This window comes from Mytilus californianus, unplaced genomic scaffold, assembly GCF_021869535.1.
Source record: "Mytilus californianus isolate M0D057914Y unplaced genomic scaffold, xbMytCali1.0.p SCAF_8, whole genome shotgun sequence".
Taxonomy (NCBI): Eukaryota; Metazoa; Mollusca; class Bivalvia; order Mytilida; family Mytilidae; genus Mytilus; species Mytilus californianus.
In genome coordinates, this window is record NW_026262734.1 from 78081338 (window position 1) to 78105166 (window position 23829).

The 23829-nt window shown below is 32.2% G+C and overlaps 1 protein-coding gene across 4 annotated transcripts in view; it reads right to left on the reverse strand.

Annotated features, from left to right (window-relative positions):
• The window catches only part of LOC127712762 (paxillin-like), a 54485-nt gene that overhangs the window by 5247 nt on the left and 25409 nt on the right, over positions 1-23829 (reverse strand). For 2 of the 4 annotated variants that reach the window (XM_052219378.1, XM_052219379.1), the window contains exons 2-9: positions 19620-19804; positions 10400-10616; positions 8604-8760; positions 6501-6657; positions 5675-5929; positions 4734-4907; positions 2006-2121; positions 594-708 (exon numbers count right to left, since the gene is read on the reverse strand). In XM_052219378.1, coding sequence (XP_052075338.1) covers positions 594-708; positions 2006-2121; positions 4734-4907; positions 5675-5929; positions 6501-6657; positions 8604-8760; positions 10400-10616; positions 19620-19804 — 1376 coding nt within the window. Of the gene's footprint in view, positions 1-593; positions 709-2005; positions 2122-4733; positions 4908-5674; positions 5930-6500; positions 6658-8603; positions 8761-10399; positions 10617-11694; positions 12171-15209; positions 15429-19619; positions 19805-23829 lie in introns of those variants that run through there. The other 2 variants (XM_052219381.1, XM_052219382.1) reach the window with 2 other exon arrangements.

A 23829-nucleotide genomic window follows, 5' to 3' on the forward strand; every position in this document is an offset into this window, starting at 1 on the left:
ACACATGTTTTGTCTACAAAAGACTCAGCAGTGTAAGTTTATAGAAGTCTTAAAAAGCATTGTGAAATTAAAGCACCTCATTAACATGGATTAAATTTTTCACAGCAGACAGCATCTGCTCTATTCACTTTTGGATATTTAATAGCTTTTCAACAAGTTATTCCTGGAAAATTTGATGTTCCTCCGATTGAGACATTTCCTGCAGACGACACATCACCAATGCAAGTGTCTGACTAATGCTTAGTTCAAAAGCCAAAATTAGCAAAATTTTTATATTTTGAGACATACCCTACAGATAGACAAATCATTATAAATGTCTATTCTAATGCTAGATCGAATGCTAAAATATGTGAAATATATATTTTGAAATATGCCCTACACAAAAACATTTTGATTGTAGTGTCTGTGATTAAATGCTACAATCTGTAACATTACATTACTTTGAGACTTACTCTACAGGTAACATTATATTACTTTGAGACTTACCCTACAGGTAACATTATATTTCTTTGAGACTTACCCTACAGGTAACATTACATTTCATTACTTTGAGACTTACCCTACAGGTAACATTATATTACTTTGAGACTTACCCTGCAGGCAAAACATTCTGGATGCCAGTGTCTACTCAGTGCTGAGATATAATTATCTAAGATAGGACGACCACACCCTCCACAACGAGGAGCAAACATTTCCAAGTAGTCATCTCTGAAAAATGGAACAAAATCATTCTTGGTAATAGACAATCACATTTCCATGATGTAAAAATTAGTGTTTAAGCAAATTAGTAATAATTTGTAAATCTGAAAAATAAAAGTGAATGTTTTTGTTTTGGCTTTTACTGTATTGTTAATTGCTGTCTAATTGGTGTATACTGGTACTGTGTTTCTCCATTTCATCATACATTATGGGACTTTTTCATATTGCAGGTGGGCCTCGGTTGCCGAATTGTCTTAGTAATTGAACTACTGTATCACTAACCAGTCAACACTCAGGTTGACTAGGATTGTCAGATTTCCTACCGATGGTCGGTGGTTCTCTCCGGCTTCCTCCACCAATAAAACTGGCAGACACGAATTAGCACAATAGAGTTAAAAGTGGTGTTAAACATCAATCAATCAATCATATTGCAGGTAGAGTGTAAGTGTTACTTGTCGAGAACTCCTAAACCTCCCCAACAAACTTCAATATGTAAATTATGCAATCATTTCAAAAGTTTACGAACCCTAACTAAAAGCATTGGGCTGAATAAACTTTAAAGAAATGTGACATACTGGTGTTAATGCAATTCATAAGAAACATCATTGACATATCACAAATTAATCCTGTGAAATGATCATATCGAAAACTAAAACAATGCTGATATTTCCACCTATGCTTGAAAAACAACACCTATAATTTTCCTCTGAAGACAAAACAAAAACAAATTTTGTTTCATTTCTGTTTTATAAAATCCTCAATAAAAAAAACCTACACAAATAAATAATCCAATTTGTATGTAATTTAATCAAATTATCTTCCTTAGTATACAAACCTATTGGCCCAAGTTATTTCGTAGTGCATTTCTTTAGACACTAAATGAAAATTAAAAGAATAGCACCTGCTCTTTCTTAATAATATTTTTACAGTGTGATGTACTACTTTTTGGACAAATCATATCAAAATTATAGAAAAACTCATCAGCTCCAACTTAAAATATGGACAATTTTATGTTAATGGGGTCTTGAATTTGGTTTGACAGCTTCAGACATTCTTATTTTTATCCTTTTTCAACTGGAACAAATCACTACTTTACTTTAAAATTCATGACCTCAATTTTTGTACATTGTAATTTCATTCCCCTACTTGCTATTTGAGGCATAAAACATGAAGAAATCAATTTGGATGGAGTATGCAAAAAAAAAATGCAAGTAATACCCTGTCCTCACTAGGAACTATAAGATAAAATTATCTCCCTTAGTATACAATCCTTTTTTAATCAAATTATCTCCCTTAGTATACAAACCTGCAGTATGCTTTCCCATCCATTTCATGAAATCCATCTTCCCCAAATGGTCGTCCACACTGGGCACAGAAGAAATGTTCGGGGTGCCATGTACTTCCCAAAGCTGTTACACATTTCTATAAAATACAAATAATTTACAAGTTATTTGTCTATTGATATTTTGCCGCAATATAGCCTTTTTGCACTGATGTGGCATAAAACAAACATCAATCAATCCTTCTGACATTGAAATACAGTAAAATGTATATCTTACTTTTGATCTGTTCTCTGATGATTTTTTCGATCTCCCCAATAAATTTTTCTGCATTATTTTGATTGGTTATTTTTTACTGGACTTCATGAGATGTAATTAAATTTTTTTTCAGATTTTTATTCAGAAATCAGGTTTGCTTAGAATAAACTCCATTAGAACTTTTAAGAAACCATATACAGTCAAACCTGTATTAAGCAGTCACTCCTGGGAAGTATCAAAAGTGACTGCTCAAGAGAGGTGACCTTTGAAACAAGGTTCCAAAAAAATCTGATTATGACATCACTTGTGGCCGGATTCGGGTCAAATTGTTTTAGTGTTTTCAATCGTTTGAGTTATTGTACTTGCAAGCAGTGAAATGAAAAATGGCAGATCCTGAAAAATTCGAAATATGTTGATATAAGTGGAGAAATAAGTCCCTGATACTGTTTTCAATGGAAACTGAAAAGAGTGGAAAAAGGCAAATTTAAAACTCACCTTCTATTGGGTGATCTTGGTTGCAAACGGTTTTGATTTTCATTTTGACTTCGATATTGACAACATATAATTTTCGTCATAAAGATTTTTGGTAGTTAAAAAATTTAAAATGACAGTTGTTAAAAGTTAAAATGACAATTTTGTTAAAAAAAAAGGTGACAGCTGAACATGTTAGACAGTTACCACCAAAATGAGTTAAACTAGCATTCTGAGAGTATTGCATGGCAATACATAGTCCCCTACCGGGTAAAAAGTCATTATACTGGAACAAAATGCTAACTTGTTCTATATATTGTCATGGTGTAAACAAAAAGTAAATATCATGTCAATATCTTCAAGCATGACTAAAAACAGTGTGGAAAATGATTATATGAGTGAATTTTTCAAGGACCACAACTCTGCACAAAATTATTAGACAAAAACAAAAATTTGAACTTGATCTGTAACTTGTCATGATAAAACTATATACCAATTATCAATCAATATCTTAAAAGCATGATGAAAAAAACATTAGATATGATTAATAGTTCTCTAAAATTAGATATGATGTAATACAGTGTATATCTATTTTCAAATTATAATCAAATATAATTAATAGTTCCAAATATTTTTTCTTTCATTTGTCACAAACTAATATAGATTTGTAACTTATCTATAAAATGTCAACAACTTTTATCTACACAATGTAATGTATTGAAATATATACATTAATAAAAATAGATTATTATCTAATTAAAGGATTTCTCTTTGTAATTTTTTTTTTTTTTAGATATATAGCATTCAGAAAATTAGTTTATACTAAATAACAAACAAACCTGCCAAAAAATTCTTCAAATAATTTAACAAAGAATGTCTTTTAAAAAATGAGTTATCTCCCTTTGTACAGAAATATGGTTAAACATAGTACTCTAACATTAGATATGGTCCATAACTCTGGACTAAATCATCAGACCGGAACCAAATTCGAACTTGATCTATAACTTGTCATGATAAAACTATATACCAAATATCAAATCAATATCTTCAAGAACGTAGAAAAAAAGTGTGGAAAGCTGATTTGCCGGACTGACGGATGGACAGACGGACGGACGGACGGACGGACAGATGGACAGAAGGACGGAGTGCAAACCTAAAGTCCCCTTTCGACTTCGTCGGTAGGGGACTAATTATATAGAGAAAATGTTTGGGGGGGGTTTGAAAGTGACCGTAAGAGACAGGTGACCGCTGAAACGAAGTGACCGTTAAGGCAAGTTTGACTGTATATGTGTATAATTTTTATACACAATCAAACATTCCTGTAAATTGTGTGGTTCAAATTTCTTGAAATTTTTATATTTTTGTCAACAGGTGAAAGTAAATATTTTTTTCATAATTTCATGAAAATCAAACGAACCAAATCTATTTCAGTCAAAGTGTTGGGTACCCCCTTAAGGGACCACCTATCTTAACCTGACCAGAGACCACAAAAATTATTTGGTTAAGCTGAGCATGAGAACTCTTGTTCTTTAGTGTGCATAAATACAACTATCTGTCTATCAACCACATGGAATTAAGAGTAAGAAGTAAATTAGTTGTCTTCAAATTGAAATATAAATGTTTAACTGCATAACTTGTCATTAATATGTCACTTTTAACACGTATTCATCCTTAATGTGGCTGACAGTTGCTCATTTAACAAGTGAATCTGTGAGCTACTGCTCACTAATGATACCCCCGCCCTCTTAAAGTTTAAGGTAAACAGGAAGTTGTTGAGTGATGAATCTGAAAACGCATCATACGGTATAGTGGACTTATATAAACCCTGAAAACAAATTTCAGAAATCCTTGTATTGCAGTTCCTGAGAAAAATTGACGCAATATATTCATGGGACGGACTGACGGACAGACTGACAGAGGTAAAACAGTATACCCCCACTTTTTTAAAGCGGGGGTATAAAAAATTAACATAGCATTTATCAATGTATCTATCAAAATTAAAGATGGACAATATACAAAACTTACATCAACAATAGGTCCATTACAATAGCTACATTTGGGGGCGAAAATCCTGTGGTAGTCTTCTTCACAAAATGCAGCTCCATCTCTTTCATAGAAATTCTTGGTTCCTAATGGCACATTACATTGTTCACAAACAAAATGCTCTATGTGCCAAACTTTACCCAATGCTGTTATAACCTGAAAAGGATAAAAGTTAAATGTATTTTGATATCTATTTTTAGCATATTATTATTCATTGATTTTTGTGGGAAACCAATTTTAGTGGATTTCATGTGTAACAGGAAACTACAAATTCAAATACTTAATGAAATACAAATTACAAATACAATACACTTTCTGGATATGGAATGGTCTTAAGTTCATCTCCTTATTCCTTCAACATGACATTGTTTATTCTTTTAAAACAATTTTCATCAATAAAGTATACTAACACAATTCTGTTTGTGCAATGCAAAAAACCTTCACATGGCAAAATACTGTAAATACAGAAATTATTGTGAGGATTTTATTAATGCAAATTATGTAACTAGGTGAGTATTGCAATAATAAGAACTTGCATTCCAATATCAGATACATATAACTGTATGCAGATTTTCCTGAAATAGCAATAATTAATCTTAGATTTTTGCCCTTTTGAAAAAAAATCATAATAATAAATGCATGCAAAATTTCTGAATTTACAGTAAATGGTTTGCATGTTATTTCATCAGACATAGCACCCAATTAGGATTTCCTTTTCACTAAATATTCAGACAAAATTTCACCTCTGCATAGTGATCTTAATTAAAAAATGCAATTTTGCAAATGTTTCTTGTCCAACCCTCTTGAAAGACTGTCCACTGGATGGAGAACAATGCTGTATCCAAAATACTAGACGGCTAGCAAAGAAATCCAGACACAACTGAATTACACTTAATGTACTCCCACATAGGAACACCACCTACCTGACCAATAACAGGTTGATTACATGCACCACAGAGTCCTTTTGTTTTAGTAGTCACTCCTTGTTCAGAAAGCTTTGATTGGATATCTCCTAACATAGATTCAAGTTCTCCTGTGTGTTGAGCACCACCAGCATTTGAAATGTGACCTTGACTAGACATCTGACCTTGACCTACATTTCTACTCTTGTTTGGTTTTGCATATGATGGTTCATTAGGTGATGGTGATCTGACTTGTGGCTGTTGTTGCCCTGACACCTGAATAAAAAGAAACGTTAAACATAATTGGATATTTACTGCAGAAATCTTAGAGTACAACATTTCATAAGCAAAGTCTTCTTAAATAGAGAATGAATGCTATCTGGACCATGTGCTGTTTGTTTTGTATTTTTTAGTACAGTTTTTTTTTTTGAGGCAGTTGACGGTTGGTGATTTTTGTGGTCTATTTTTCTGGCCAATATTTTTGGTAATTTTTGTTATCATTATTATGTATTATTGTATAATTCATCCTTATTTGTCTTGCCTGTATAACCAAAATCCCATTTAACAATTTGCCAACGCTACCAGAGAAAGCAGCACCCTAAAGACTATACTTCCGGTGGAAAAAAAAATATTGGAAAATGAAATTATCTCTGTAGATGCTTTTAAAATAAAAGCATATGAATAGCTAGATTTTTTGGCAGAAAAAGATGTCTCTGGATTTTACCAATGAAATATATGGGAAGAATAGAATATTACTTTGAGTGAAGAATACAGTTATCTCCCTTGCCATCTGAACTATGCTTTTTCTTCTAAAATGATAAAAGTTCTGTAAAAATTCTATAATTACCTTAAATTCTGATAACGTAGCCATCAGATCATCAAGTTCTCTAGTAGCAGTTGACGCCTGTTTGGTAACAGGTTGATGTGCAGGAGGGGGAGGGGACTGTGGGAATCCAGCATTGTTAGCTGTATGTGACAATGTGTAGTCATATGTTGCTTCCTCACTGTAAAAATAGAATTTGAATAAAATTGAAAAAGAAATACAATGTTGTTTGGATTCTGAAGTTACGACCTAAATGAAATTCAGTACCGGTACATAAGAGCTGAACACAGAAAATTTAATTCTGATATTTTATTAATAATATGAATTCTATAAAACAATGAATGCTCAACTTCAAAAACATAAAAATGAACTTGGTTTTACAATTGCCATTTCAGGGCCTTTTATAGATGACTATGCAGTATGGCTTTTGCTCAATGCTGAAGGCCATCAATGACCTATAGTTGTTAACCTCTATGTCATTTGGTCTCTGGTGGAGAGCTGTCTCATTGGTAATCATACCACATCTTCTTATTTTCATATTGGTTGCCAAGACTTGTATTATCCAATGTTTGATTTTACAGATCAGATCAATCTACCATTAAGTTGTTCATTGATAATGAAAAGTCTACAGTATGTGATAAGAGTCTGTCATTTATTTGCCAAATATTTCTATCTAGTTTCTGCAATAAATGATTGCATTATTCTCAATTTGGAATCCTATTTTGAAACTCAAAAATGTTTGGATTATCTCCCCTATACTACTGTGATATAAAATTTGCCATTAATCTCCATGTAGGATTAAAGGAGAAAACAAATGACTACTTTATCATAAAAAATCATATGACTGCTTAAATGACCAGGTTACACATATAAAAAAATTTGTAAGGGTTCCGCGGAACCTAGTGTCTCGCTTACTTTTGCTGTTAATCACAGGCTCAACAAAAATGAGGAAAAAAATAAATAAAAATATTCCTCTCTATACTATCTTTTGATTGTAAGTAGCTTCTGTCCAAGTTTGGTAAAAATCCAGGATAGTTTATGAATCTAATAAATGTTTTAAAAACTTAAACTGCAGACTGTATGTAATGTTAACTGGAAGAAAAACTAAGTCCATTTATAAGTAAAATACGGAAAAAATGGAATAAATTTTTACAAAATTTCCTTCTAGATACTAGCTTTTAATCATAAACAAGCTACTGTTCAAGTTTGGTACAAATCCAAGATAGTTTAAGAAAGTTGTTAAAATTTTAAAAACTTTAACCACAGAGTGAATGTAATGTTAACTGGCAGAAAAACTAAGTCCATTGATAAGTAAAATACGGAAAAAATGGCATTTTTTTTTTTTTAAATTTACTTCTGGATACTATCTTATGATCATAAACAAGCTTCTTTCCAAGTTTGGTAGAAATCCAGGACAGTTTAAGAAAGTTTTTAAAATTTCAAAAACTTTAACCACAGAGTGAATGTAATGTTTCCTGGCAGAAAAACTAAGTCCATTTATAAGTAAAATACATATAAAATGGAATTTTTTTTTTACAATATTTACTTTTGAATATAATCTTATGATCATAAACAAGCTTCTGTCCAAGTTTGGTAGAAATCCAGGATAGTTTAAGAAAGTTATTAAAATTTCAAAAACTTTAACCACAGAGTGAATATTTGTGGACACCGCTGACGACGACGACAGAATGTAGGATCACTATGTCTCGCTTTTTCGACAAAAGTCGAAGGCTCGACAAAAAGCCATCTTCCTGTCAAGTTTAGCTTTATATATCTTTAAAAAAAGCATGTAAAAGGTTGATTGCAGCAAAATATATACATATAAACTAAAACTTAAAGCTACTCTACTTTGTAATTGATTTGGGCTTCATTCAAACTGTTGATTCTAGGACCACTGTCAGATGAGTTTAAAATATTTGTAGACAATTTGCATATCTGGTGTTCTATGTTGTTAGCCTGGTAACCTTCTTGACTTGACATTTTTTAAACTGAATGATATCTAAGGATGCTACATTATATAAAAGACCATTCCACAATGATGTATTATTAAAACAAATACCTAGTCAGTTAAAAACAATGGTAAAATACATGTACCAAAACAGTGTTCAAATAAATATTGCCCCCTACCTTCTCCTTGGTCCATCTGGTAAGGCATTTTCTAATTGGTCCAATAAATTGTCTACAGTATTACGTTTCTCAGATCTGTTAGGTTTGGGTGCCACTTGTGGAGCCGGTGGCTTGTTGCCATCATTTATCACACCATTTTGTTGCAGTGGCTGGTTAGCTGAAGACAAAACACAATCATTTAAATATTATACTCATCTAATAATCCAAGAAGGAGTGTTTTATTCTTGTCAACTATATGACTGTATATTATTGTATTTTCATTACAGGGGAATCATTATTTGTTGGATACCAATTTTCGTGGTTTTCGTGGGCACAGGTGAACAATGAATTTCAATGTTCTACAAATTACAAATTTTCTATCAGGTTGTATGCACACTTTGGCAAAACCATGAAATCACATATCCATTAAAAGGCAAAATTTCCTCAATCCATGAAAACTGGTACCCACGAAAATAAATGAATCCACTATATCTTTTTGGTATTTTGAAATTTATCTTTTAAAATGTTATGATGAACCTACTCATCAGACTGGCGAGACACAAGTCCTGGACATGAATTTTTTCTTTTTATAATTGTCTCTGACCTCATTGCTTTTCTGTTGATAAAGCAAGATATATATGTAGGACTAGGAAATGAAATTGGGACGCTGAAGTGGGATGGTCTATGCCGAAGTGTGAAGGTCCTTTCGCTGATCTGCGATTGGTCTGTAAGACACAGGACGGCTACTTAAAAATCTACAGGTGTCCAATTATTATATAAGAATTTGTTTTCCTTATTAGTTACTTTGTTAGTATTTAATTATAAATACCAACCATTCAATATTTTCTAAAATTTTAGTAAAAACCATCTTTGGTGATCTATCTTGTTCCTTCTTCTCATTCACAGCAGCCGTATTAATTTTTGGTGTATTTTGTTTCATTTGGACTAATCAGATAGTATTCACATTTCAAATAACTATCACATTTGTCATTCATTGCAATTAGTACTGGTTTTAAAGGAAAATAACCTATGTATGTAGTGTCAATATCTGAACGATTGAATGAACTACTGCTTTTTTGTCTTAAGCTATTTACAAAGTACATTACAATGTTACAGTCAGGACTGGAAATGCAATGACTAATATACATGACTGGTAACAGGTTATACTCTCGATGTTTTTCTTTTTAAAAAATTTTGAAAAGCTACTTCTAACAAACAAATTAACCTTTACATAGACATGTGAACATGTGAAAAAAAACATTGAAAATATGATTTATGTAATCCATCACACTTTGTCGTAGCTATCAACAACACAGCACCACAATTCCTCCATTGCACTTCAGCGTGATCAAAAATGCACTTCAGCATTAAACCATCACATCTCAGTGGGACAATCGCTGTTCTAAGTTCGATCACCGTTCAGAGGACCATTGCCGATCAGAGTACCATCGCCGTTCAGAGTCCTACATACAAATGTATGTACTACATACTAATGCAAATACCTAATATACCACAACTTCTTTGTGTTTCAACTTAACCAATTTTCATTGCAATTATAGTCAATTAGAACATCAGTTTGAAAATTTCTAATGTGTTTAAACAAAAATGTCTAAACAAGAACTCTAACTTGTAAATTTAATATAAGTGGAATATTGATTTCAAAATCTAACAGATGTCTGAACGATTCTTGATAAAATTTCTGCAAAACTATCTTTCGCAAGAAAACATGGCTACAGTTTCATGTCAGAGAAATTACAAGAATTCGGTTATTAAAGTCTCTATTATTTTTATGAATTTCAACACTTGAAGACACTAACCACTGTTCCTTTTATCAACTTCAGCCATAAACTGTGCCGAGTTGAGGTCCTGAAGGAGCTGGTCAAGCTCGGACAGGTTGTTGCTAATTGATGACATTTGTCTAGGTGCTGGTGATGATGTTGACCTCTCGGGATACGAATGACCTGAACTTCTAGATGTACTAGAACTTGGTGTCCTCTCTCTGGTAACACTTATCTGCTGACCTTCATACAATGGCTGAAAGTAGAATTTGAATGTTACTAAACTTCTGTTAATAAATTTAGAAATTATAAAGAAAGATGAATAATTAGAAAGGGTTGGTAAATTTCAATAAAACAGCAATCCAACAATAGAAGTTTTTCAAATATAGACATCTAGAGGTAACTTTACAATCTTCCATCATGGATACATGTGTCCACCAAATTAGATAGCTCTAAAATGCCAGGAGTCTAAACATTTTGTGAATGTCCTTTTTTCTGTTGTATCCTCAAGTATTTTGATTTTTGTTTATCTGAGTAGGAGTCAATACCTTCAATTGTTTCCCAGTCTTACATTGTACAGATTATATAATGGAAACATTATCTTGTTGACTGGTCACTAATACTATAATCAGGGCCTCCCACTTTTAAAACTATGTTAAGTGACAAGATAGTGTGTCAAAGGATTTTTAAACGTCTACTTTCTAAGGTTGATATCACTCTCAATCAAAACCATGCATCTATAGCTACTGATCAATTGCTTTGCCTGAGCAGTCAATTGTATTTAAAAAGTAAAATAACAAAAATACCGAACTCCAAGGGAAATTCAAAACGGAAAGTCCTTTATAAAATGGCAAAATCAAAAGCTCAAACACATCTAAGGAATGGAAAACAACTGTCATTTTCCTGACTTGGTACAGGCATTTCCTTATGTAGAAAATGGTGGATTAAACCTGGTTTTATAGCTAGCTAAACCTCTCACTTGTATGACAGTTGCATAGAATTCCATTATATTGACAACAATGTGTGAGCAAAACAAACAGACATAATAGGTAAAAACGTTCATTATAAACTGCTTTAATAAGTTACTGAGAAAGAAAATGTGAAGGTACGTGAAAGTCAGGTAAAGTTAGGTAAAAATCACAGTGCTCCATCTACAGGTAGGCAAAATTGATTCTAATACCCAACCTTACAGGTGTTTAAAATCAAATTTTAAAATGTTTGTAAAAAATGGGTAAACACTTGTATGGTTTTTGTTGTAACTTTCTCTAACCTTTGTGAGATGGCTGATTGTTGTCCATATTAGCAGAATTATACAAACAAATCTAAATTCTTACCTCTTCCTGTCAGTAAGAAATGAAATCATAATTTCCTTATAATTCAAATTTTTTGTTTTTCATTTCTTCCCCATATATTGTGATTAAAATCAGGATGAAAAGACTAAAATACAAATCGACCTAATCAAACAGGATACATTATTTATATCCTTCCTCAGGAAAAACATCAACGCTATGTTATTCATCTATGTAAATAACATGCATAGTGCATTTATTAACACAATATTTTGCATATAATGTTAACCTATATTTCCAAACTACCTGTATGTGCATATCATTCAGTCCTTGAAATCTTTACATAAGTTTTACCAAGAAAAACCTTAAAACTGAATTTACAGTCTGCACCATTAGCCACTAGTCCTATACCCCAGGCTAGAAAAATTTCATTCGGACTAGTTAAGAATTTGCAAATATTTGTTTAGACACATAGGAAATTGTTTGGATATTAGTCTTCGGACTAGTAGTAGGAAAAGATTTTGGTGCAGACTGAATTCATCCAGTATCCTCATTGAGGGGTCTGGGGCACATAACCATTACCTCCCTTAAAGTATCTTTCATAAGTTTAAGCCATATATATAGCTGCATCTTGAAACATTAACAACTATTATAGCTGACTATACGGTATGGGTTTTTCTCGTTGTTGAAGTGCGTATGGTTGCATATAATTGCTTACATTCACTTCATTTTAACTCTGGTGTATAGTTGTCTCATTGACAATCATACCACATCTAATTTTTTTTAGGTTTGGAAATCATACTTCAACCAATCTGTGACAGTTTATTGCTTGGTTTGGTTTGACATGTATGAGGGTCTGGATGGGGGGGGTCCTTCATTTCTGTATTCTTTAATTTTTTAGGCTATTTTTCTCTATTCTTTATACTTTTTGTCAATTATTCTCTTTCCTTTATATTTTAGCACCTCATTATTCTCTATTCTTTATTTTTTTGGTCCATTTTTTTCTATTCTTTATATTTTTTGGCCATTATTCTCTATTCTGTAAACCCCCATCAAGTATACCCTCATGTATTTTTCATGGTGTACTTTGTCACATCTTCATAGTGTAAATGAACAAAATGAATATACTAAGGGTCATATGTATAAATCAATTCATATCCCAAAATTTCTTTTTTGTCTGTAAATATGAGATATGTCATCTGGGCAAAACCGTGAATTTGTAAGAATTTGTCATCATTTGTAAAAGCATTATTTTTATGTCTTGTTTTTTTTTTCATATTATGCCTCTAGCTTACCCATAAAATTTCAAGAATGTGATACTAATTAATATTAATGATCTTAACCTCTTGTTTACAATGAGTTAGTCATTTTTTTCTCAAGTGCCCATAGCAGTCTCTGATAACACGTAGTAATATCTTCTTATTATAAAAATCAGGCGATGTGGTATGATTTCCAACCAGACATATATCCACCAGTGTTAAAATGATGTGGTAGTAAGCAATTATAGGCCACTGTTTGGCCTTCAACATTGAGAAAAACCCATACTATATAGTCACCTTTAAAAACATGATGTGAATGTAAAACAATTAAGTTTTTATTTTTTAAAACAAATTTGATCATAAATTTTGTTTGTATATTTTTGTCGAGCCTTCGACTTTTGTCGAAAAAGCGAGACATAGCGATCCTACAGTCCGTCGGCGTCGTCGTTGGCGGCGTCCACAAATATTCACTCTGTGGTTAAAGTTTTTGAAATTTTAATAACTTTCTTAAACTATCCTGGATGTCTACCAAACTTGGACAGAAGCTTGTTTATGATCATAAGATAATATTCAAATGTAAATTTTGTAAAAAAAAAATTCCATTTTTTCCGTATTTTACTTATAAATGGACTTAGTTTTTCTGCCAGGAAACATTACATTCACTCTGTGGTTAAAGTTTTTCAAATTTTAATAACTTTCTTAAACTATCCTGGATTTCTACCAAACTTGGACAGAAGCTTGTTTATGATCATAAGATAGTATCCAGAAATATTTTGTAAAAAAAAAATTCCATTTTTTCCGTATTTTACTTATAAATGGACTTAGTTTTTCTGCCAGTTAACATTACATTCACTCTGTGGTTAAAGTTTTTAAAATTTTAACAACTTTCTTAAACTATCCTGGATTTGTACCAAGCTTGGACAGAAGCTTGTTTGTGATTAAAAGCTAGTATCTAGAAGGAAATTTTGTTAACATTTTGTTCCATTTTTTCCATATTTTACTTATAAATGGACTTAGTTTTTCTTCCAATTAACATTACATACAGTCTGCAGTTTAAGTTTTTATAACATTTATTAGATTAATAAACTATCCTGGATTTTTACCAAACTTGGACAGAAGCTACTTACAATCAAAAGATAGTATAGAGAGGAATATTTTTATTAATTTTTTTCCTCATTTTTGTTGAGCCTGTGATTAACAGCAAAAGTAGGCGAGACACTGGGTTCCGCGGAACCCTTACGAATTTTTTAATAAGATTTAGTATAAAGCTACCGTTGGTACTCGAGTAAAAGTTGATCCAACTGTAAGTCGGATGACCATTTCAGCCTTACAATCTAAGGATTCAGTCAGCACCTTCTTCTCATTAGTATCCATGTTACCCAGTAGATCCAGACCACCTTATCAGAGGTAGAAATGTCCACCCTTAGTAGCGATTTTTAAATCTAATTCTGGTTCTAGGCTTCATGCTACATTCTTTTCTTTCATAGAATTTAAACCCTGTCAGCCCAGTGTACCTTGAGGAATTAGCCGATATCAATTACACTGTACATGCTATACAAGGAACTGGTCAAGAGCACCTAATCATTGATGGAAATGACCACTAAGTGAGTCTTCAATCCAGAACTGTTACGTGTTGATATACAATGGTTTAGATAAGTATAGAAGACTTAACCCAGATTACTCTCAGACTGTCAGAAATTCCCAATCCTTTTATTACCATGATTACAGATGATCATGAGGAATCTAATTTTGCTGATACATGTACAGTGTACATGTAGTCATAACACTTACTTCATGCTAAAAACTAAATAAACAGACCATGTATTTTCTATGCTACATGTAGTCCATACAAGGACTTATGGGTGAATGATAAATTCTTTGTTTTATTCCAATTAATGAGTTATACTGAAATCATTAAAAGTATCGGTGCATTTAGTTTGGTGGGGGTCAGTTTTCACATTAAAATCTAACAATTAGTCTTGAACGTAACATGCAGAAGACCCCTGTTTTAAAATTCAAAATTCACACCCCAAATGACCATGCATTAAAAAAAATAGCCAAAAGCTTTTATAATAGTTACAAGTTTGAATGGTCACCAAGTTCTAGGATTAAGATATGTGACATTAAACTTCTATTATCCAACCTAGATTATGATTTTTTTTCCACATTTGTTTCTTTCTTAAAACCTTTGATAGTTCAGACCAATAAGCAATTTCATGAATTTAGAGTTACCTTTCCTGTCTTCTCAGGTGATATAATCAATGATATGTGTGTTTTTTTTTTTAGAAAATAAATGTTTACCTTATAGAGAAAATATCTCGACCTTATATCACTCCAAACATGACATTTTTGTCACCGAAATAACGGAAAGTATTATTCATTTCCTATAATGAATCATTTGCCTGTCGACATTTTGTACTTATATATAATCTACTTTTGCAGTGCACGATCAGTTAAGTCTATATTAAGATATATTTGAACAATCCATACTTGACAAACTTAGCTGGGAGTCTGATGATATATTTCAAGCAATTTATGTATTTTTTTTTTGTTGTTGTTTAAATTCACCAACCTGTCTAAAAAATAAGCAACTTTGAAAAACTTTAAAATCCTTTGAAATAATCCCCTTTTCAAGTATCAGAGAAAGGTCAAGGTTCAATTCCTTCTGTAGGAATTTTAAAATCTTGTTCACCACAGAAATAGTCATAAAATAAGAAGATAAAGTGAAACTGCGAGCTACTGCTCACTGATGATACCCCCAGCCCAAATATGCATTTGTTGTTAAGTGATGAATCTGAAAACGCATCACACGGTATAGCTGACTTATATAAACCCTGAAAACAAATTTCAGAAATCCTTATGATGTAGTTCCTGAGAAAGATGCGACGAAAAATATTCATGGGATGGACGGACAGACAGAGGTAAACAGTATACCCCCGTTTTTTTAAAGCGGGGGTATAAAAAAACACTACATCACACTGACCCCTACCCTCGTTACATGAATAAGGTTTTCGCAGAAAGTTCTCAGGAAAATTTTATAATAATTTTTGGAGAAATTGGAGGCAACAACTGTTTACAAATGTTTAAATAAATCTCATAAATCTATTAAGAAGATACAAATCAAGGACAAAAATTAAAACTGAGGGAATTGTACATTCTCCAAAAAGGATTGAGACCAGTGATTCAGGTGTATGATTGATGATAGTTGGTTGCTTAATGTCCAGTGGCAAATATTTCATGCATGTTCAGGATGAGAACAAAGTAACAATAAGTACCACAGGTAGGTCTTGTAATTGAAGCCTTCCGGGATAAAGGTCTGGGAAATTTTTAACTTCCACTGGAAAATGAGGGTATATTGGATAATTTGTCCTTGCAACAGGCCATATACGGATGCCTCAAAGAGTTGTTGTAAGGGTTCTTAATGTGCAGAGAGCGTGGCATTCTCTCTACACCAGGCATCAGATTTAACGTCCCCATACTGACTGTACGTGGCCGCATACTTGATACATCCCAAACAGACAAATGGACGCCCTACTTTGGTTAGAGTTTTACTGCCATAGGAGGAAAAGCAAAGTGACCATATTTCTATTCCCCAGTCACCCTTGGGGGTTACAGGTGTATGACAGACAGGGTTAGCCAAACACTTTTTTTCATGTAAGTTCAGATCAGCAGGAAGATTGAAACAAGGAAACCTGTATACCTTAAACTGTTCATTAGAAGGAATGAGACATGTCGAGGGGGAGGGGGGGGAGGGGGGGAGGGGGGGGGGAACAAAACTTTGAAGCAAGACTAAGAAGGTCAAGGACTCAACATGAGTGACAAACAGCTGTAATTCATTCAAGTGCATTTCAAAAGTTAAACCAATCATTATCACTAAACAATCTACATTACACATGTATCTATGTTTTACAGAATACAATACTTGAATAACGATCATTATGCAGTTATCGTAATCATCACTAAGTGCAAAATGATTATAGATTCTATCATTGTTACTTGTTAAAACCTGAAATGTACATGTATATATATATAAACCATTAGTTAAATAGTAAATTTAAAAGGCTGGTGGAGAGACAGAAAATTTTGTTTTTGTTGATCCTGTTTAAAATCATCGGAAATTTTAACGATCCATAATAGTGCACCTATGAATGTGAAAGGTTTAGATTCCTGTGTTTTTAAATAGTTTGAGTTTTATAAAAGCAACAGATCATTGTAAACTGTGCAAAGTTACTGAAAAGTCATAATAGTAAGTCAGGTAGAGTACGGAAATTTTCAAGTGGAAGTCTAGCCAATATTTTGGTGCCATAAGATCAATCAAGAACAAGAAAAAACATAGTAGCCCAACTAAAATTTCAGTGGCCGAGGGCCAAGTGTCTGACCCCTAAATAGTCCAATTATAATATTTTTAATGTCCCACTAATAAATCAGATTCTATTGTATTTTCTATGTCTTTTGATTGTTTTTGTTGTTGGGTTGCTGGCTCATTGAAGTAAACCCCTCATCTCATTTTATGCATACACCTAAAGATACTTATAATTAAATAGTCAGAATTCTTAAGATTGTTACTAATATTTTAAAGATTATCTTTTTTTTAGTTACTTAATATTTCAATTGCATAATTTCAATGCACAACAATTATGTAATGTTAAAGATATTTAAAAATTATTTTCCTATAATAATGTAGGTGTCAAAGGTCATTTAAAAAGAATGACGCAAAATTTTGTCCAAATCTTAAACAAAGTGTAAAGAAATGTTTTGTCATCTATTAAAAAAGAGCTTGGATCAGTTATACCAAATACAACAGCAGCTTATGTTAAGGAGATTGTTTAAACCAATGCACAAAAACCCATCCTAAGTGTATAATATATATACATGTATTATAAAAATAGAAACAGCTGATCTAGAAGTGTGATCATCTGACTGTACAGGCAGAGGGAAGAGACCTTATCTGACCCCTGAGATTGGAAAGAATAGGGAAATTATTTTACAAAATATTGTCAGTTTTATCAATCAACTGAGTAAGAAGTTACAATCACATCACTTTAGTATATATATATAGAGATATTTATTAATTTGACCTAAAACGGCCATTTAACATGTAGTTTTTTAAAACTCTAAATGTAAGCCAGGCCTCACCTTTACTTAAAAGATTTTACCAACTATCGTTTATAAATATAAGACTTCTTGAAGTTGAATTATTATATCTTTTTAATAAGGTTTTGGTATATAGAAATTTATCACATTTATCAATGACAACCTTTCACTTTTTGAAGTTTTACATTAAGAAAAAGAAGCTTGAAGCCCTAAAGACAATATATGTGGCCAATGTTTTAGGACTCAAAAACAACTAGTTTAACCGCAGCACATACATGTATGAAAATACCTTCTCTAGTTATGAGAATAGTTAGTGGTTATCGTCTTTATCTATATATTAGGGTTTTCTGCCCTTTAAAGAATTTTGTATTGATGACAGACCTTTGTAGTCTAAAGTTGTTAATAGTCTTTTTCTTTGAGTTTTTGTGATGAGAGGTTGTTGTCTCACTAAGGATTTTTGTAGGTGAATCCAGGCAGGAACTTGCTTTTTTTTGCAATGGTGAGTCCATCAGTGAGAAGAAGAAACATTATTGCTTTTTAATTTATTATTGACGTCTCCATGACAAATTAGAGCAAGAAAATGACATCAAATTTAGGTTAGTTTTTAAACTATTGCTATAAAATGATGATTTCTGGGCAACATCTTGATGCATCTGCGGACTCGCAAATTTTGAAAATGATGAGTTCAGATAGATTTTCTTAAGTCCATAAAACGTTTTAGTATGATCATCCTACTCAGACTCAGAAATTAACCGACTAACGCACTGGATTTGGTGTTTCAAGCACAAATTTTGTACTCTGAGTACTGAGTAAAGTTTTATGACGGTGAGCCAAAGACTCGTGGACTTGATTTAGTGAGAACCCTGTGATGTATAATCTCCTTTTATTCATGCCTATTTGATCTATTGGATCCAGGATGGACAATTAATATCATTATAATAAATCATTTCAAGGAACCTGATTCCAAAGGAAAATCTCAAGTAGAAACAAAAGAACAACACACCCTAGACTTACAGCTACTTGCATTTGTATGAAAACATACTTGATCAAAATGTCAAGTACATGTTTGGTATAAAATATGTTAGTATATTTTTCAAGTAGCTGTGTGGTTTAATATACAAAAGCAAACAGACTTCCTTTTTTTTTGGATTTTCATTAGATCAATATCAAACATTCACCATGGTCTTACAGCCTTCTCCTGTCCGGTGTTTTTGACTGTGTCTTCTACAGATTTCCTAAGATTGTTACTTATAATTTTATTAAAGATTGCCCTTTTTAAGAAATTTAAAATATCTCCATAACATTAAGGTTTTGTTAGACTTTCTAGATTTAGAAGGCAAATACACAGAACCAGGACTATATAAGTGTTTATATAAAAACAAGGAGATGTGGTATGATTGAATTGCCAATGAGACAACTATCCACCCAAGTTCAAATGAAGTGAATTTAAGCAATTATAGGCAACTGTTCCCCTTTAGCATGGCTCTAGCTTTATATTGAAATGGGCAGATTGGCTGGCAAGATAATTAAATCTGAACTTTGAGAAATATGATATCAGAGACCTTAGAGAGGAGGGTGGTTAAGTGTGGTGTTCAGATCACTGGTCGTTACACTTACCTCATCAAATTGTCTTGGTGGTGGTATGCTATCTAAAACTTCCTGGGGTGGTGGTGGTGGCAGAGGGGGTGGAGTCTCACTTCTAGCTCTGTATCCTTGGTCTTGTTGTTGGTACTGGGTTGGGGCTTGGCGCTGGTACTGGTTAACGTGGCCAGTGGTGGACTGTAAGTCAGCCAACAAAGCATCTGTAAAACAAGGAACCAGATCATTAGTCAATCTTAATTATGGGTTTCAACCTGCTTAAGACCAGTCACCATTTAAAGTTATAACATACTTTTACATTCCAATAAAGTAAAAGGCTAAAAGTTTTGAATCTGAATAATGCCATAATAATTACTGTAAATTAAGAAATTACTGTGTGCATTATCATTCCAATTTTTGAAGATTGGATAAAAATGTGAAATTAATTATTTCAGGAAATCTGCATACAGATAAATGTATCAGATATCAGAATACGAGTTCTTATTAATGCGATTCTCACTCAGTCGCATTATTCACATTAATAAAAACCTTTACAAGTGATTTTTCATATCCCAATATAACAAGAAAATCCATGACAGCACATGCTCTCCATGACATCACAACAATGAGTAAGGATATCTTAAACAAAACCATTCCGCACTTCTTACATCATGTGCTTAGTTTACAACTCAATAAAACTGGAAAAATAAGTAACTATAATTCTTCAATTCAAATATTTATCATGTTTACTGTTGAGACTTCGCAGAGAAATATCACACCAAATAAGATGGTGCAACTGTTTCTCTAATGATTTTTATACAATATATTTACAAACTTTATCATATTTTCATCCTTATAGCATGTATAGATATGCACATATATATGGAACAACAAAAATGAGCACAAAATTTTTCTACTGTTGTTGGATTTTTTGCTAGTAATGGTACAAAAATGTGTTATCATAAAATTGAATTGTACTATTTGCCCCTTATTATGCAAGTAAGGCATATGACATTTTTCAGATTTTCTGTATGACGTTTCATTTCTTTCATAAATCATGTTGAACAAATACATGGCCAAATACATGTATGACACAACTCATTAGAGAGAATTAAAGGTTCAAGGCCATACAGATTCAACGACTACACAAGTATTGTAACATTTGGTTTTTACTAGGCCTCCAAATTTGAACAGCACTACATAAGTATAATAACATTTGCTTTTTAGTAGGCCTCCAAATTTGAACAGCAACTACACAAGTATAATAACATTTGCTTTTTACTAGGCCTCCAAATTTGAACTGAGTTTTTTTTTATCAAAGTGATCACTGGAAAAGGGTTGGGAGATTGGTGAGAGGACAGACTGAATAACTTTAATGACTATAAAGATTTAGTAAATACCTATGCAATGCACAACTGTCTCATTTTATTTTCAAAATTAAAAAAATGGTGAAATAAACATGGCGTTTTAAAGTTATTTATAAATATTATCATTTTAAAGTTATTCATCATACTTTTTTTAAAATACAAGTTTGTGAAATAAAAGATATTTCAATATTTATATCTACATGTATTGTTAATGCCTAGATCGTGTGTAGATTGGTAATTAAAGGTAATAAAATCAAATCATGACATAGATATAATTGCTCATATACAGGTAGTTATATTTTACACATAGGCCATGCCATAAAAAATGTCTAACCATAACATGGAAAAAATAGTTACCAAAAATCAAAATTCAATTCGCTTAAAAAGATTGAAAAATACTTAATTTCTCTCTTTGGCAGTCTCGGTGACAACTTGACAAACTTCAGCATAACTTTAAAACTCCAAACTCCCAACTATGGAATGAATATCTGACAACACAATTGATTTGTTACACCAAAACAATCCTCTTCAATTTAACAATTCCATTACACAAGTATTAGTCAACGATAAAGATCCCACTCAGATCATAATTGAAATTTTCAAGTGTTTTATGAATGTCATATTATATGCATTTAATCTGTAGTTTCCACTCGTCAATTATTGAAATATATCTCTTTCCGCAAACAATTTAAATCACCGGTCATTTAAACTTCGAAATATTATATGCACTTTGCACAATAGTTCTCTTTTAAAATTTGATATGCTTCTTGTACTTTGTCCTCAAAATGATTACATAGTTAGAGATCCTCATCAGATGAATCCAAATATATATGTACACTGGACAAGGTTAAAATCGGTCATTTAAATACAGTTTATCAGCAAAAACACCTTTCACCTAAACATGCGTCACTTTGCACAATGCCAATTTATTCTAGTCAAAGGTTTATCTTTTTCACCTAAGCAACTAATTTTCTAAATCAAAGAAAATTATTTAGTCTTTATCTTCAGCCTTTGTTGTTTTCGTTATCCAGATTTTTATCTTTAAACCCTTTCTTTTTTCGTTAATATTTATACATATATATATATACCTCTAGAGCTGTCTTAGAGAACAGAGTATTGCAGTTTGGTTTTCTTCCAAATTTTCTGATTTTCTGGACAAGATTTACATGAATATTACATTAGATATTGTCTATATAGTTCTAATTAAAGAAAGCATAATAGATGGGGGTGGGAGGGACTCTACAGGGGAAATTAAACTGCTACATCTTTTTTCTTAATTTTCCCCAAAATCTCTACCATAAACTTATTATGGATTCAAATTTTTGTTCAATTTTGTTAAGGAAGCATCAATTCAAACATGTCAAAGCTCAAGAAACTTATGATATCATTTCTACAACTCCCGAACTTCCCAAAATTGGCCCCTCATTCATTTTGTGAAGAACTTGCTATTGTTGTAACCTGTCAGTGACCTAATTATTCAAATTAATGTAATGCATGCACATCAGGTCCTGATAAGGCATATGTTTTCCCATGACAAATGAATACCATATTTTTGAATGCCATATGATATTTGTTGTAGAGAATATATATATTCCCTCTCCCCACAATTTTCCTTCACATCATAAAATTAAGAATTGAAATGGGGAATGTGTCAAAGAGACAACAACCCGACCAAAGAGCAGAAAACAGCCCAAAGCCACCAATGGGTCTTCAACACAGCGAGGAAAAAATCCTGCACGGAGGCGGGCTTCAGCTGACCCCTAAACAATAATGTATACTTAAGTTCAGTGAAAATGGATGTCACACTAAACTAAGAAACATATAAATAAACTAAAATTAAAAAAAAACATACAAGACTAACTAGGTTCCTGACTTGGGACAGGCGCAAAAATGGGCGGGGTTAATCATGTTTTGTGAGATCTCAACCCTCCCCCTATTCCTCTAGCCAATGTAGAATAAACAAACACACAGCAATACGCACAGTAAAACTCAGTTTAAAAGAAATTTGAGTCCGATGTCAGAATAGGTAACAGAAGAAACTTAGCAAAATGAAATACATGTAAAGTACTGCACACAAATCAAAATATTTTTATAGAGGGTCAGGGCATGGGTTATAATCATACGAGTCTCATACTTTACATGATTATAGAAAATCTATTTTAAAAACAAGAAAATTGCATTTATTAAGTACACCATGTCCCTCTCAAACTATCACATATCCAAAATCATAGTTCAAAACAAGGAATTATTTGAATCTGGAATAATTTTTAATTCTAGAAAACTGACAGGAAATGTATGACGAAAACTAACCAAACTAAAGAGGGTTAGCCATGCGCACATGACTTTCACTGATACTTCAGTATGATCTAACTAACACCCCAATTGCATAGTTTTTGTCATAATTTTCTTATCAATTTACCAGAATTCAAAATAATTCCAGATTCAATTAATTACTTGTTCTAATTTGTCCTATACTTTTAAAAGTTCACATCAAAATGAATATGAGTACTAAGTTTCAAGTTGTAATGTGACCACAACTTTATTGTAACTGTAAAGAAAGCAGGAGCACAGACATGACGGATCATGCACAGACTGGTAAAAATCATGCCACCTAATAATTTAGTTGGGGTAGAAAAATGTTGCTGATAATTATTCTACCAAGGTTGTGACTTTGTATTGAACTCTAAAACTGACTAAATTTTATAATCTACAAATTGTTACAATTAATTTCAATAATAATATTTACAGCTATAACTTATTTTTCATACAATGTAAAACAAATTCTCTATTATTAAAAATCCATGCAAAAAAAAGTATATTTCACTTTGCTCTTTCTAAAACAGGGAACTTTCAAAATGTTAAAAGGGAAATAACTCTTTATT